At 39.4% G+C, this 16,735-nt stretch overlaps 2 protein-coding genes across 5 annotated transcripts in view; both read right to left on the reverse strand.

Moving 5' to 3' along the window:
• Positions 1-16,735, reverse strand: part of HACD4 (3-hydroxyacyl-CoA dehydratase 4) — a 186,710-nt gene that overhangs the window by 65,463 nt on the left and 104,512 nt on the right. The window lies entirely within an intron of this gene.
• Positions 1-16,735, reverse strand: part of TJP2 (tight junction protein 2) — a 53,233-nt gene that overhangs the window by 25,182 nt on the left and 11,316 nt on the right. The window contains exons 1-2 of one of the 4 annotated variants that reach the window (XM_017806081.1): positions 2,322-2,343; positions 1,667-1,775 (exon numbers count right to left, since the gene is read on the reverse strand). The exons of 2 other annotated variants lie outside the window; for them this stretch is intronic. In XM_017806081.1, coding sequence (XP_017661570.1) covers positions 1,667-1,690 — 24 coding nt within the window. In that variant the 5' untranslated portion in view covers positions 1,691-1,775; positions 2,322-2,343. Of the gene's footprint in view, positions 1-1,666; positions 1,776-2,321; positions 2,421-16,735 lie in introns of those variants that run through there. One more of the 4 variants, XM_017806079.1, reaches the window with a different exon arrangement.

The raw sequence follows: 16,735 nt of genomic DNA on the forward strand, positions 1-16,735 counted from the left end.
AGCGTTGAACATGCTGAATCACACAGTGAAATTGTTTTATCTGATATTCCTATTTAACCAGCAGATATGTCTAAACCTTCAAATATCTGAAATTGAACTGTCTCACTACATATATTCCCTTACTCAGAGAATCCTTTCTGTAAGTAAAAAATTCCTCCTTAAGTAAGCACTTTTTCTGAACTGCTGTGATGCTGCCATAAATAGAAGCAACCACACTTGCTTGTCTGGCATGTAGGAAAACGTGTAAACAGTTTACCTAGTACTGACCCTTGGCTATACTGTTGCTGTCCTGCTTTTCTGTACAGTATTTTCAAGCTCTGCAAAAAAGTCTGTGCTAAAGAAGGACCTCCGAGACATTTAAATTTCAGCTGACTTCACTGAACAAAGTTTTAGAAACGAAAGTCAGTATCAAACAATGGATAAAATTTGAAGGACAAGCAGGTTGGTTCAAATTTTGAAGAAGGAGGGGAGATGGAAAACCTTTCTCATTAAAAAAAGGCCTCAGCAACTTGCATGTGTAACAAGAACATCACTAAAGTTCAGTTTGCACTGTATACAGCTCTTACCAACTCTACCTCCCAGCCAAGAATACTGAGGCCAGCTCTGAGCAGGCACAAGAGCAAGGCAGGCAGAATGCAGCTGATGAGAGGTTACTACTCATGGGGACAAAGAAAGGCTTGAGAACTGACTGTTATTCAGTAAAGGAGGAAAGCACAGTAAAGATATCAGGGATGGATTTAAGGGTATGAAACAGGAAATTTACAGGAATTTCCTTCCAGAAAAACTCAGCCTCCCATGAGCAGTGGCACAAGTAAAACCTTGTGCACAACTGGAGAGATGTATTGTGCAGTAAATCAAAGCACCATAAACTAAAAAGGATAACTTTACTTTGCTCTGACAAATAAGTCTCATGGTATCCTGTCAAAAAAATAAGTAGTAAGAATGAAAGAAAAACTACTGCCTACAGACAGTATAGTTAAGGTCTTACAAGATGTTGAGCCTATAATATCATCGCATTTGTGCCTAGAAAAAGTTCCTCTTAGTGTCAGTGACTGTTTCAGGTACATTCTGTGTAAATTTTGGGGGTTTATTTTTAGCTGGAAACTGTTACTGAAAATTAAACAAAAGATAATTAAATAATTCACTTTTAAATTTGTTAAGTATTTGTTAAAGTAATCCATTTTTAGAAACTGCTCCTCGGAAAACTGTCTCCCATTTGCTGTATGCTAGATTAGGGAAGGAAGGCACACTATGTACTTGCAAAGCTGATTTTGTACATAATAACCAAAACAACACTAGTTCTGCCATACTGATAAATCTATGCAGGCTCTGCAGCACAGTTCAGAGAACTAAATGGTCACCTTGGAAGCCTGTAAGGCAAAACCACATCTGTACTCCTCAAATCTCTAAACAATAATCTCTTAACATTATTAAACGTACTGCTGCTTGCCATTGTCACGATGCTAACCCATACCGGTAGATAATTGGAGAAGAGAAGACTGAGAGGGAGGGAGAGACTACAAATGTTATAAATCATCAGTGGGGGACTTGAGCAAAACTAGTATCTAAGTCTCCACCCCAATTGCAAAATTCCTGTACTCCACATTTTATAATGTAACTCTTCTCTGAATGCATCAAGTGATGAGTTATGAAAAGCCTCCATCACCTTGCCAATTTCTTCATACTTCATCTGTAAGGAAACACAAAGGGATCCTGAGCAGCTTGTGCATCCCTTACAGGATCGCAGTTTCACTGCAAGATAGCACACCAAAACACTGGGGAGAGAAAGGCAGGCAAAATGGTTAAGAACCCCACCTCCAGCTACTAATAGTAACTGTTTTACAAGTCTACCCAGGTTTGACACAGACAACAGACTACCTGCAGTAGATTCAAATTACTGTAATTAGCTAGTCTTAATTCATTAGTGACTAAAGTCGGTCCATTTCTAATTAGAACACTGTAGTCGGGATTTGCTTAAATCTGCCTAATGCTCATATACTAAAATGACAGGTGCTTTCTACATACCCAAAATAGACTGCTTAACAGAATCTTTGGCAGGAAGCTAGTCAAAGTGCTAAAATCGCCTGTGTGCTACAAACAGGCAGCTGTTGCAGTTCTCACTGACATTCATCAGATTTATGCAATTACTTGCTACTGAGAGATCACTGAAGACAATTTCATTCATGCTGAAAGAAGAAGAAAACCAGAAAACCTGTCACAAAAGTTGTCTGGCTATAAAAGTGAGTTGGAGTGGGGAGGGATATACGAGGAGAGGAGGGGAATAAAAGACCTAGAGTAAGATGCAACAAAAAGCAACTCACGTGCCCTTTCAAAATCCCCAACTTTTTGACTGCATGTGACCACATTCGCTGCAGAGCTTGAGCTGTCTTCATTGTTGCAGGATATAATCTGTGAGGGAATGCCGTACATCCCCGTCTTTTCATCTGTTTTCACCACTCAACACGGTTATGTAATTCTAATACAATAGTGGCCTACATACTCGAACAAATCCTGCTGTCAGTTTCACACAGAAACACATCAAAACCACATCAGGGAAATCTACTGTGAGTTTAACTAACTCTCACTTTAAGAGATCCCAGGAAAATGCAGTGCGGTAATGTTTTGTTTGTTTGTTTGTTTTTAAATTAAGTGTCAGAAATAGATCACTATGCAGCAACTTATTCTTCTTCTAAGCATATGGGTTCACCCACCATGAATCTAATTTAAACTTAAAAGCAAAAATGGCTTAAGAAGCACAGTGCAGATTATTTCAAAATTCATATGTTGACTATAATATTTTACAGTTTTTGCAGAACTGTGAACTTGGCTCCATCAAGCCAAAAGAGAAATAAGAGACAAAATTATAATAGCTGCAAATAACAGACACACTGTTTTCCCTCAAACATTTAGTAAGATACATGTAAGAATGATAAGCTAATCATACAGCCAAACAGCTAGGTTACTTTATTGGAAAATAGGTCAAGCTATCACTCCCATTTATGCTGCATGAATGCTGTGAAATTTAAGCCTCAAGTGAACTTTTCCCCTAGACTTTATGTAAGTTTCATAGGCAGTGAATAGACAGGAACACACACCAAGTTCCGGTACACAATGCTAACCAAAATCCCTGTCCACAGATTGCATTTTTCACTAGTAGAACAATTTTAACTGCTGGAGAGTATGAATTCAGAGAGCAGTGAAAAATATGAAGGGTTGTGGTGTTTGGGGTTTTTTGTGGAGGGGGGGGAAGGTGGGGGCAGCACATGTGTTGATGTCTGAATTCAGTATCCTGTATTTTGACTGTGACCCCATCTCTGCACTAGCCAGCAGAACTAGGATGAACAGAGGTTTGTACCTTCAGCATTGAGCTGCCAAGAGTGAACAACAGGGAATCCAGGGGAAGCACACCGACACTAGCCTCTGACTGCGGCTTCCCATTCCACAGCACGTGTGGATGTGAGTAGTTTGACACTGTTTAATTAGAGTTTGGTAAAAATAGTTTAGAGTCTCCATCAACATTTCTAAAGAACAAACTCATTCCTCTTAACAGACTCACATTCATAGCTTCCAAAACTGTTTTATATTTATTTATTTTTACAAAAATGGCAGGAAGAAGAAACAAATGTAAGGACGTCTTTGAGACTTCTCTAGCCCTATCTCCTTAGCTTTCCTGCTCTCCTTCTCCTTGCCCTAACAAAGCTTTAACAGCGCTCCAAACACAGAAATATCACCAAAAAAAGACTGTGATGACACAGAGAACAAAAATGGTGGAACACTGTCCGTGAGCTATAGTGGTTATAACAGCACGTGCTCTTTTTTCTTTGTTTTGGACTATCAACATTTTTCTCTAAAGGAAGATAATGAGAAAGACAAATGGATTGAATCCACCAAAACTCAAAAGGAAGTTTTTCTAAAAGAAATTTTAAAAAGTAATCAAGAAGTCTAGGAATGTTCCTGCAAATTTTCTTGCACAGCCAGAACAGGAGCTGTGAAGAGAATAAAGACTTAGCAGAAAAATGACAGCTTTTGCATGTGGGTATTTTATTCTTTTAAAGTGAGATGGAATCAATTTTTTAAGTAACAAACAAGCTTTGTCCCAGACACTGTCTTTTCACCTTACCTGTGTGCCTCTTTACAAAGGCTAAAGAAAACTATAGCCTATCTTCACCCTTAGCAAAAGACCCAATTACAACCCTATCACATATCACATCTATTTGGCATTTATTATCCACAGACATTTAAAACTGAAACTCTTTTTGAAAGCAAGCTCAACTCCAATGACAAATACTCTGTTTCTTGGTGGGAATCAATCCTGACAATAAAATGTTTGTGAATTATGTGGGTAAAGATAAATTGAAAACTAAGCATGATGATCTGTTCTATAAACTGGGACTGTGAAAAGAAAAACAGAGCCCCCAGAAAACTCAACAGAGTAACCTCAGAACATTGCAACAAAACCTTACAGCAGAAGGCTGCATCTCTCCACTCACCTAGGAGAAAAAGTTTTACACCTAGCACTATCTATTTTGATCTCTTCCTCTCCAGACAGTGAAGATAAAGGGTGTATCCTCACACATAATCTACACAAGGCTGTCCAAGTAAGCAGAAAGAAAACCTAAAATGGTCTTCTTGGCTCCATTATGGAAGTGACACACAAAAGAAGTCCTTCTGTCCCTGCAGCCCCACCCCTGCTCCCCATCCCCCTTCATCTGCTACCATGGACTTAGGCACAAAAACCTTGAAAGCTGAGTCTAAGTTTTCCCTGAAGACAGACTCCTACACTGAAGATGATCAAGAACTTCAAACTTAACTGAAAGCCACCCACCTGTAAAAGACGGAGGGCAGGGGCTTTCCTAGCCACTGATAGGAGCAGCCAGGTGGAGGCAAAGCTGCATCAAGAAGACATCATCAGCATGCCTGATCTAAAATACCAAGTACGCTATCAGAAGATTCAGAAACTGTCCTCGCATGTCACCTGCCTGCATAAAGGCAATTATGACAAACAAAAAAGGATGGCCCTATATCTACAGGCATTCAAAGATCCTGATCCACTTCAATTTCTGGATGACTCAGAAGAAATGCCCTCTATAGACAGCAGAGACCCAGTGAAATGAGATGCAATCTGTACATCAGCGTGTGGCATGAAGGTCCACACTTCCTCTTTTTCAGATGTGGGCCATAGCCTGTACCAATACAGCAACTCCCAGAAGATCAACAGATCCTCCCATAGAAACAGGTTCCCAGGATGATGAATTGATCAGACTAAAGAAAGAGAAGTGATAAAAAATGGTTTGCAAAAGATACCCACTAGAAGTAACATACAATTGCAAGGGAGAAGCTCCATTTTTTTCCTCCAAGGGTTGAAAGAGAAACATAAGGGACAGTTTCATGTTAGGAGATCATCATTTCTACTTTCGCATTGCAGTAAAATCAAAATGGTTGTTAACATCAAGATGGTTTATACTATTAGGATGCAGGAAGTTGGAAAAAAAAGTCAAATACTGTACAAGTAAGTATACCTCTGCACTGGAATGGCAGCCTTTTAAGGAGAAGAAAAATTCACATAGAAATGAGCCATGCAATCATTTCTTGCCCTTCCCTCTAATCAAGAATTACCAGCTACATTATAAAACCTTTGTTTTCACACAAATTACTCAATAAGAGCAAATATTAGCTAAAAACCTTTGTCCTACTAGCAAGGTAACAAGCATATTCATCAGCAAATTGGTCTAGTGGAAGGTGTCCCTGCCATAGGCAGGGACATAGATCATCTTTAAGGTCCCTTCCAACCTAAACCATTCTGTGATTCTGTGTATTATCAGGCCTTGTGTGAGAAACATTTTTTCCAAAATGCATGTAGAAACAATAATCTGAAAGGCTGCCTAAAAAAACCTAAAGAAACTATAAATTGAGCATAATATTTCTAAAACTTTGATAATTTGAATGTCATTACACAGAAAAACAAACCATTTTTCATGTAAAAGAAGTGATGATGTTAAAAACTTCTCTTAACCATATTTCACTTAAAAGTTACATCATTCACTTGCTATAATTTGTAAATTCTATCTAAAACAGTATTGGCGAATGTTGCATAAAGTACAACAAGCCTATTCGGGCACTCACAGACTAATCTTTACTTCTTAATTTTTATGAAAACTTTTAAAACTATCAAATGAGAAGTGTTCACTAAACAATAATGTTGTTTTTTTGTTTTACTTCTTTTTATTTTACTTCTTTCAGGAAGAGTATGAATCCATCATGACAACAAGGCCCACAGTCATTACTTGACACTGTCCTCAGCAACATTTCACTACAAATTTTGCTTCAGTTAGCAAAACTATACTGTCTTAAAAAACACCCAGTGCCAAAGCTGTCAGCTGCAGAGCCAGAGCATAATTTAGGCTTCTTGATGTCAAGTCAAGTAGCCTATCCACTGAAATGTGTTGTGCAAGGAAGCAAATACAGATTGTCTCCACTTCTGGCAAACACAAGCCTTGCACCAAAACAGCCCCTGTAACAGGAAAACAGGAGTCAACCTTCTCCCACTGTGGGAGTTTTAGCCAGCTAACAAATGAGGAAAAATTCTGGGGTGGCAGAGCTTGCATTCATTTCTACCTCTTGTAGCACTATGACACAACAAACGCCTTCCAGACTGCACTCTGAACTAGAATCCGCTCCTATCCAGAACTGAGGAGATGAACGGCAACAGCACCGTTGAGAATATTAACTGACAAACACATCTAGGTCTCATTTGCATTGTAGCCTGATACATTGTAGCCCTGAACATTCACAGCATAACACCTCAGATCATTCAGTGCACAAAAATTGTTTAATAAGCCAAAGGATATGTAAAACGGTTGCACACACAGAGATCTACACTGATCTGCAGCTTTTGACAAGTTGTGTGCTTTTTAATGCAAAATATATCACATACTCCAGCTCACAGCAAATGCCAAACAATGCTTAAACGTAACAAAGGATATGACAATATGCCCGTAACAGCAGTCCCTGCACTAGCATTCTTCAAATGATTCACAGTGATGAAACAGCATCCCCACCTGAGAGAATTTTTGCAGAAATTTGCCCAGGCACAGGAAAAAAAATCTGCATCAAAATAGAGGCATGGGTTTTGAGTTCTGCAATATTTATCTTTTCTGCAATTCAAAAATAGAAAGGTACTAACCTGGACACTGAAAAGAAGCCAGTAAAGAATGAGGCATAAGGCATCCTTTTGCTGGATTACAGCATAAAGCACATAATCTCTGGATAGTTTTATTTGTTTTGTTTCGACTCTATATTAAAGAAAACCAGGGAAGCTGTACATATGAATATCTGAGTAAGGCATACACTAGACTCTTTGGGGAAGAAAAAAAAAGCAACTGTTTTTCAAGGATTTTTTTTTCTGTTAAGCCAGTAAAATACCGTCTAGGAAAACTCTGTATTTCCTATATATTTAAAGCCAAACATTTACCAATTATATCAAAGATTTTCAGAAGACAGGACAATCATTTTCAAAAGAAGAAAAGGGATAATCAGGATTTTCTTAAAACATTTTGAGCTCAAGTCACAATTCACCTTAAAATAGCCTATAAAAATGCAAGGTGGGTGGTACTTTTAACTTGTTTGCTTGCTTGCTTTCTATGGGCTTACTTCTTCTCAAACTCATTAAGGTTTCCTTGCCTCCAGAAGCAAGTACCTTTGGAAGGTTCTCAGAAGATCAACACCTCTTTTCATCTGTGGCTATGCAGGTTTTTCTTCCCAAACACACTACCTTGTAGGCAGGGTACAGCTTCAGTTGTATCAACTGAACAAATTCTTTCTGACCATAACAACTCCCACACTCTTCCTCATTTTTATGCAGCCCCTTGACTCATTCTGCAAATTCTGCGATTTAGCTCTTTAAAGTAAGCCAAAACAACTTTCTAAAGCAACAAAAACATTCTCATTTTTTCCTCACTGAATTACTCTCTTGCCATTTCTGTGAGCTGAACTGACAGGCCAAGGAAGAGAGTAAAATGAAGACTAAAACTCTGCATATAGGATCAACTCAGGCAGCAGATGAAGCTTCACTTTTAAGAATACACAAGGACAGGAAAACCAGATTTTATGTTTTTAAATCATAGCATTATTCAAGTTGGAAATGGTCTCCAATATCGAGTCCAGTTGTTAACCTAATAGTGTCAGGTTCACCACTAAATTATATTCCTGAGTGCCACATCTACACGGCTTTTAGATACTTCCAGGGATGGTGAATCAATCACAACCCTTGGCAACCTGTTCTAACGCTTGGTAACCCTTTCTATGAAGAAATTTTTCCTAATATCCAATCTAAATCTCCCCTTGCACAACTTGAGGCCGTTTTCTCATGTCCTGTCACATTCTACATGGGAGAAGAGACTGAATCCCAACTGGCTAAAACCTCCTTTCAGGTAGTTGTAGATGGCACCAAGGTCTCCCCTGAGCCTCCTTTATTCCAGGCTAAACAACTCCAGCTCCCTCAGCCATTCCTCATAGGACTTGTGCTCCTGACACTTCATCAGCTTTGTTGCCCTTCTGTGAACGTGATCCAGAGCCTCCATGTTTTTCTTGTTGTGAGGGGCCCAAAACAGAATCTGCAGTGAGGCCTCACCAGTGCCAAGGACATGGCGATGATCACTGCCCTAGTCCTGCTGGCCACACTATTTCTGATACAAGCCAGGATGCCATTGGCCTTCTTGGCCACCTGGGCACTGCTGGCTCATAGTCAGCTGCTGTTAACTAGTACTCCCAGGTCCTTTCCCACCAGGCAGCTTTATAGCCACTCTGCCCCAAGCCTGTAGCACTGCAGGGAGTTGTTGTGACCCAAAGGCAGAACCTGACACTTTGTCTTATTGAACCTTATACCATTGGCCTCAGCCCATGGGTCCAGACTGTCCAGATGCCTCTGCAGAGCCTTCCTGCTCGCCAGCAGATCAACGCTCCTGCCCAACTTACTGTCGTCCAGATCACCAAGTAACATATTAAAAAGGACTGGGCCCAGTACTGAGCCATGGGGAACACAACTTGTAACCAGCAACCAGCCAGCTTTAACCCAATGCACCACCACTCTTCGGGACTGGCCACCCAGCCAGGAGCAGGGAAACAAAGGAACAAACTAAAAAACTTTGAATGGAAAAGACAGTAAAATGAAAGTTCCTGAGTGGCTTTAAGTGTACTTAAGACTATGAGAAAATACACTAGTTGATTGTTCCGCTCTGCTCTGCAGCCTCATCTCAGGTCCTGTGTGCAGTTTTTGGCATCACAGTATAAGAAAAATATCAATGTATTAGAGACCATCTAAAGAAGGGCAATGAGGACGGTGAAGAGTCTGGAGGGGAAGCTGTACAAGGAGCAGCTGAAGTCACTTGGTCTGTTCAGCCTGGAGAGAAGGAGGACCGAGGGGAGACCTCATCGCACTCTACAGCTTCCTCATGAGGGATGGAGGAGGGGCAGGCACTGATCTCTTCTCTGTGGTGACCAGTGAGAGAACCCAAGGGAACAGCCTGAAGTTGTGTCAGGAGAGGTTTAGGTTGGATATCAGAAAAAGGTTCTTCACCCAGAGTGTGGTTGGGCACTGGAACAGCCTTCCCAGGGAAATGGTCACAGCACCAAGCCTGACAGAGTTCAAGAAGCATTTGGATGATATTATCGGCACACGGTGTGGCTCTTTGGGATAGTTCTGTGCAGGGCCAGGAGTTGGACTTTGATGATCCTTGTGGGTCCATCCAACTTAGGATATTCTATTTTCTATGATAAAAAGATATTTTTTATATACATATATACACACTGAATATATCTGTCCCAGTGGCACTGATGAAGAGAAAGCAAGCCTGCTTCTCCTTCACTGCCTCATGCTGCATATTATAAAGGCGTACAAGCACTAGGAACTGCGTTGCCATCTCCTGCTGAATTTGCAGGGCACCTCAAAGTACAGAGCAGGCACCACCAAACCAAGCAGGAATTAGTATTCCAGAAGGATCCCACAGCGCTGGTGTCTCTCGGCCCCTCCCGCCCCGGCGCACGGTAGTGCCCGGCGCGCCGCCAGGGGGCGCTGCAGCGCCGCGCACAGGCCGGCCCCGCAAGGGAGAGGGAGGTCAGGGAATTCTCCCCGGCTGCAGGAACACCGCCGCTGGCCACTCCTGCTGGAGAACTGGGCTCCATGATACACAACATGTTCATTTATATTCCTCAAAAGGGTTGGCGTTTGACTGATTTTTATAAATAGTTTGTAGAAGTTAAAAAAAAAAAAATCCCAGAATTCTCATTATGACAAAATCCTATTCCAAAACTTTCTTTTCATACTAAGGATGACGGAAACTCTGATGTTAAAACAAGGTGTTAGGTTCTTTTTGTTTTGTTCCTTTCATCTCAAGCACATATCCTATCATCAAAAAGACTGTGGTTGTATTCTTAGTGATTCCAGTTCCATTAAGTGCCTTTTCAACACATTAGATGATGTGGTGAATTAACTGCACTGTTTATACAAAGGAAATAAACATATTCCCCAAGCAGTTTTATGTTCTAGAGAAAATCTGGTACTCCAAAACAAATCATGCACATTACTTAACAGAGACACCAAGACATCATGAAAATAGGTACCTGAAAATTAGCAATGCTACAATTTAGAACTTAACAGTAAAAAGTAGAATTATATTTACATTTTCAGAGTGAAACTTTCTTCCAAACTACTTTTAACCTGAACTTAAGCAGTTTACACTTTCAGAAAGAACTATGAAGTCCTTTAAGGTCCTGATTTTGCTGACATAGAAGATTAATGTCTCATTACACCAGTAAAGTCAAGCAACACACACACAGAGGTACTTCCTAAAACTCATTCACTGGTATTTCACAGTACATGTGATCTCATGAGAGATCAAGAGCAACAGTTAATAATTTCGATTGAATATGCAAAAATTACTAAGGGTTTTGTGGTGCCTTTTTAAAACAATGATGCTTATTGAACAACTATCTTTTTAAAAACTGCCCATTCCCTCTCCACTTATTGTGGAAGCGGGTTAATACAAAAGCAGCCACCTGAACTGCTGTGATGCTGTCAGGAGGAGGTCTTCATTTACCATGACCAGGATTGGGGATGGAAGTGGGGGGTAGGGGGCGATGGTGAGAAGGGCAAAAAGCAGTATTTACCCAGCAGGGTGTGATAAATTCAGAACACCTACTCAGCATCAATTTATAACCTTCATGTGTTATACCAAGTAAAAGTACACACGCAAAACTTCTAAACTTTTCTGTAACAATGTGGAAGACACGAGCAGAGTAGTTTACACTTGTTACAGCTGAATTCTACTGGGCTTATATGTATACATATGCATCATCGCAAACCAGTACAATATCTCATCACAAATGAAACAAAAGCCTGTTCAAGATGAGGACAGAAAAAAAAGAAACTGATTGTATTCAAAACACAGCTGCAAGATTCTGAGGTCTTACCTATCAATAACCTGAAACTCATAAAAATTCAGCTTAGATCTATTTCAGGATTAAGTTCTCTTCACTATCTTTTGCCCAACAACAGTTCTGTGATTGCCCTGGTAAAATTGTTCCAGTGCTCCCCCAATAGGAAGGAATCAATTCTTCAAAATTTGTGAGCGAACAGCTTTAACTGAAATACAAAAGTGCCATTTCAGAAAAAACCAAACAAACTACCAACAACCCACATCCCATTTCCCTGACCCTCCATTTAAATGATTTTATTTTTTAGAAAACAGTTTCTCTTGAGAACACACTAGCAACTAACAGTTGCTAGAAATCATCAAAGATTTCTTACTTTTCACAAATTGCTTCACAGAGGATAGCCAGCTGCTGTTTTTCCTAGACGTGTTCTGGGACATACAGTACCAGTCCAGTGGAGAAATGTCAATTTACTCTCCAATAGGTGTTGAAGGGTTCTAAAGAAAAGAACAAATCTCACCTCCTGGGGCACAGCCTGTGCCCAGTCTTGCAAAAGCTCAGCACAGCTTCAGGAGATAAAAACCTGGAAGCCAAGCGATTTCAGGTTGAAGATCAAAATTAATCCAGGTAAAAGGATGAAAGACCAGTTATACTTGCCTATGTCGCATATGTAGAGACACACTGAAAATGAAGAGTTTATTTGCTGTTTTGTTTTCTGAAGTTTTCTAGACTTTCACCTTGTCACACAGACTACGGCAGCAGTAAGGGGGTTTTTTGTACACGCTACTAGAAGGTAACACTACTGAAGAGACACTAGACTTTCAGTTCACCTAGTCAACACTAGTTTTAAAGGCTATCTCTGACGTAGCCACCCTCATGTACTTTAACTGTAAACTTAACACATTTCTTTACAGTGACACTGTTTCTGCACCTCCTGCTCCTTGAGATCCCCACACAAATTAAGTGTGAGAATCAAAGTGCTATAGCAGATTGTGCAACAACTAAGTTCAAGAGGACCGTTTTTCCTTGGCATAATCAAAAAAAACTTTGTTCTTGTGTACTTGCAGTATCAGGATTTGATGATGAGGTAAATTAAACTCAGTAAGTGTGCATAATAAGTTTCATTAGGCTAGAATAAAAAAATCATGAAATGAGGCACTTCAGGAATGGTGGGTGCACTTATTTTATTTCACACTTAATATTTTTATTAGTTTTCCCTGCAGCCAAAGCATAGCTTTTACTCTTGTGGCATCTTAAAAAAATAAAAATTGAAAGAAAAAAAATCCAAAGCACCATATGCATTGCATGGTCCAAAGCTCTAACTATAATTTCATTCAACTTCAGTGGTACACCTTGTACTGCTACTGTTTTTGAATGCTTCGTCTTTCTGCACCCATAATTCAAATAGCAAACCAAGTAGTGCAAGTGACTGACTCCAGCATCAAGAGACTGCTGGTGAGAAAATACACTTCTGCTATTCTATTTGTTATTCAACACCTGTAGCTTTGGAATCCGACAGAAACAAGCTGGGTACCTGTCTACTGCTTCCTGCAACTGTTTTTTGAAAGGCCAATTCATAACTGGGATAAAATCCAATCAGGTCAGCATTTATATTTAATCATCCAGTCATAATGCGAGACTATTCACACAATGGTCCAATTGTCAGTTTCCAAGGTTCATCCCAAGCCAGACTGTCTTTCCCTATTAAGGTTTCTAGTAGCCTTTGTTCTAACTCTACTAATAGAAGAATGATATCCGATATTCTTGGAAGCATTTTACTTTGAGTCAAGCATTTCTGTGGTAGTAAGATTACATAGTGTCACATTAGCTTTCTTTTCTTGGCTGAAGGAAATAAACCTGAATAGAGTTCTGTGTAATGCTTAAAATTTAGTGGTACATTTTACCACATCTAAGACTAAAACCCCATAAAATTCACACAATACAATGCATTTCATACAACTACCAATGCTGTATCACAAACCTCACAGAACTCACAGAACACAAAGGTCAAACAAAAGGTCACACTGATACACAAGTTAAAGAAAAGCTTCAAATGCATTTAAATGTCCATAACAGTAATAACATAATTCAACTTTCTATTAAAAAATATTGAAAATTGACAATTCAAAAGATACCAAAACTCTATAAAATTAATGTTTTAAGCTATATGTTCAGCATCATTCTGATATGTGCCACAACAAACAGCTCAATTTATTAGCCACCTCTTCACTGTTTTCTAGTCACACTAGTCATACCTCTCTGCATTCCTTTCCTTCTCCCACCACAATCCTGCCTTCAAGGTCTTAAGCAAATCACCTCTCCCTCTCAAGATGTCTCAACAGCCTACTCAGTCATGCCAGAGAGCATTGCTGATGTTCACTACTAAAGTTTAATGTGTCTTGCACCCTGTATTTAAAATGAAAACAGAATCTGTTGCAAAAGAGAGTTTAGTAATTTTTCTGTCATCCATACAGTGTCATGCACAGATGCAAATGCAAATCTGGGGACTGCATTTGAAGGGTTTAGGTCTGTAAGTCTTACACTGATACTCCTCACAGTACATTTATAAGAAGAGGAAACAAATTATCATCCAGCCCCCCCCAACATCTCAGATACCACAAGACAGTGGATTAAGCACCTACTTCAGTAAAACACATTCAGAATCACTTTGCTCAGAACAGTTTCCTCCTCAAGGCTTCAAAGGCCTTTCTGTTTTTTTTCAAACAAAAAAAAAGCATATAGGCTCCCCACAGCTCTGCATTTTTCTGGGACAGTGCCATCAGCAATCTGTAATCCAACATAAAGTAGTATTACACTAAAATTCACCATGTACCTGATGCTGATAAAACACTTTGAGGTAAGAAAACAATAGAAGGGCAGATGAGAATGGTAAAATTCAAGTATTTTCCATTCCTTCTCCTCAATCCTTTTGCAAGGCTGGATGTGAACTCAAAGTATACCATGCAGTTATGCACATGGTATGCATGACTTTGCTAACATCTGAACACATTGTTATGAGAAACTTTTCAAACACTCCCCCAATTTATGTAGAAATTATTCCTACCAGTAGTGTTAATGACAGCAGTCATCCAATAAGCAATAAATCAACAAGGGGCAGAGGGGTGAAGTCAGCTCCCGTTTTCTTTCGTGTTAAGATAGTAACTTTCATGTGGCTGTTTCATTCCTAAAGCACTAATCTGAGTTTATCTGCAGCCATTCTTTCTTCACTTGAAAGGATGCCAGCAGAACAATTTCAAACTAGAGCCCTTGATGCAATGTTTCTACCAAGTCAACACTTCACATTCATGTAACATCAACATAAGGAACTTCAAGCTTCACTCCAACCATTAAATGAAACTAAACTGACACATGCCTATAAAATAGTGCCATTTCCACTGAACTGCAAGCTGAATACACAAAGAATAAGCCAACCAGAACAAGCTCAGCAATAGAACAAGTTTTATTCATCCTTTTGCAACTTTCAGAAACCACATGAGGCTTTGAAAAGAACAAAGAAAGAAAAACAAGAGAATCCTTTTGCATATGCTAAAATGAAACTAAACAGCTTAGAATCATTAAGATTTAGAAATGTTTCCATTAAATTACCATCCCGAGCGAAGCTCACTTTGGTAGCAACTAAAAGTTCATTCTCAATTCACATCTGGAACAGACAGTTTTCTTCTTGTGGTCTGAGCCACGTGAAAGAGCATTATACGCTTCAAGAACCTTCTGACACACAAAGCAGAAACAACCAAAATGAAGTTTTTTGCTTGTTTCCCATCTGAAAGAAAATGAAGTAATGTACCTGCCTATAGACAGACAAGCTTTAAAAAAGGTAAGAAAAATTTAATCCTTTTTTCAAATAATTTGTGATCCAAGAGTTTCAGTCCATCCTTATTGCTGCAGAAGACATCAGGAACTTATCTGCTGGCTTCTATAAGGTAAAGTGGGAAAAGAAAGCTTGAAAAAGGAACTCAAAATTAGGTCAAATTATAAAAACAGGCAGAGAAGTTAACAGACAAAATTTAATTAATTAAATTCTATAGTTTAACACCATAGCAACATTAAAATTAAAAAGGCATCATAATAACCTGCCAAACAAAAAGGCACACAGAGAATGACAAAACATACTGAAGACATCTACACAAGTATTTCACATACACTGAAGGGACAGCCAAGACACATATATCAACAGTACTCTGGTGCAGGGCTTCCCACCTTCTACCAATAGCTTGAAAAATGTGTCATGAGGCACATGACTGAAGATCTCTCTGCCTTCTTCCCCCATTGTAACTTATCCTTAAATCTTTCGGGTGCACTTGGCATTGCACACAAATAGCTAGGGAAGAACAACTGCCAAAGGGGAGCTCAGTTTATAGCAAATGTTGGAAGTGTCAGTAGCCATCTGTCTGCAATCAACACTATGTCTTTAAAAGTCTGACACCAGGGTTTTTTGCAACCTGACCTGCTGTACACAATCATACTTAGGTAAAGCACATACAAGTATTTGTCAGCTGTCAGCAACTGAAAGGGAGCTCCAGCCAAACTACTGAGTCAGAAACAACATCCGCACTTTGATGCTAAACTGCAAGACTTCAAGGAATCTTTAAGTGCTAGAAAATAAAAATTTACAGCCAAACTGCAACCATTACTTAGCCCATAGACAAAACTATACAAGTACAGATCTACACAGAAACAGGAGTTCTGATGGCATCATCTGAGGAGCATGCACACACATGCTACCAATTAGCTATGCTACTGTCACTTCAATTGCCTTAATAATGTATCAACTCCATGAATAGAATAACCAAAACCACTGACCAATTTTTATTTCTGGAATAAAAGTTACTTAGGAAAATAAATCAAAAATGTAAGTTGTTTTTCATGCTGTCTGCAGCTCTTCAAAAAGCTTCTGAAACACTGGCTGGACAGAAGAATCCTCAGCCACGGCTACTTAGAAGAAACCCACATTATCCAGTAGATTTTTGCAAGTGTTGGAACATAGGAAGAATAGCAACTAGTGTCAAGTACTGAGCCTGGCAGCAGGCTGCTCAGTTCAAAGGCCAACAGTTTGCCTCTCACAGCTTTGTTTGTGGAGCCTAGAATGACAGTCTAGCCGGACATCTTGCATTCTCTCCAAAAACTTCATAGTAAGAATCATAAGGGGTGAGCATTCATAAGAGAAATGCTTTCTCATCACAGAATAGGCATGCACGTGCAAGAGAAAGATACGCAGTCTAAGCACATACTTATTAAAGTAATAACTACATTAGTAATGGATAGGTGTATCATTTCTTGTAGCTGTATC

This window comes from Lepidothrix coronata, unplaced genomic scaffold (genome assembly GCF_001604755.1).
Source record: "Lepidothrix coronata isolate B3197 unplaced genomic scaffold, Lepidothrix_coronata-1.0 Scaffold14, whole genome shotgun sequence".
In the NCBI taxonomy this organism is placed as follows: Eukaryota; Metazoa; Chordata; class Aves; order Passeriformes; family Pipridae; genus Lepidothrix; species Lepidothrix coronata.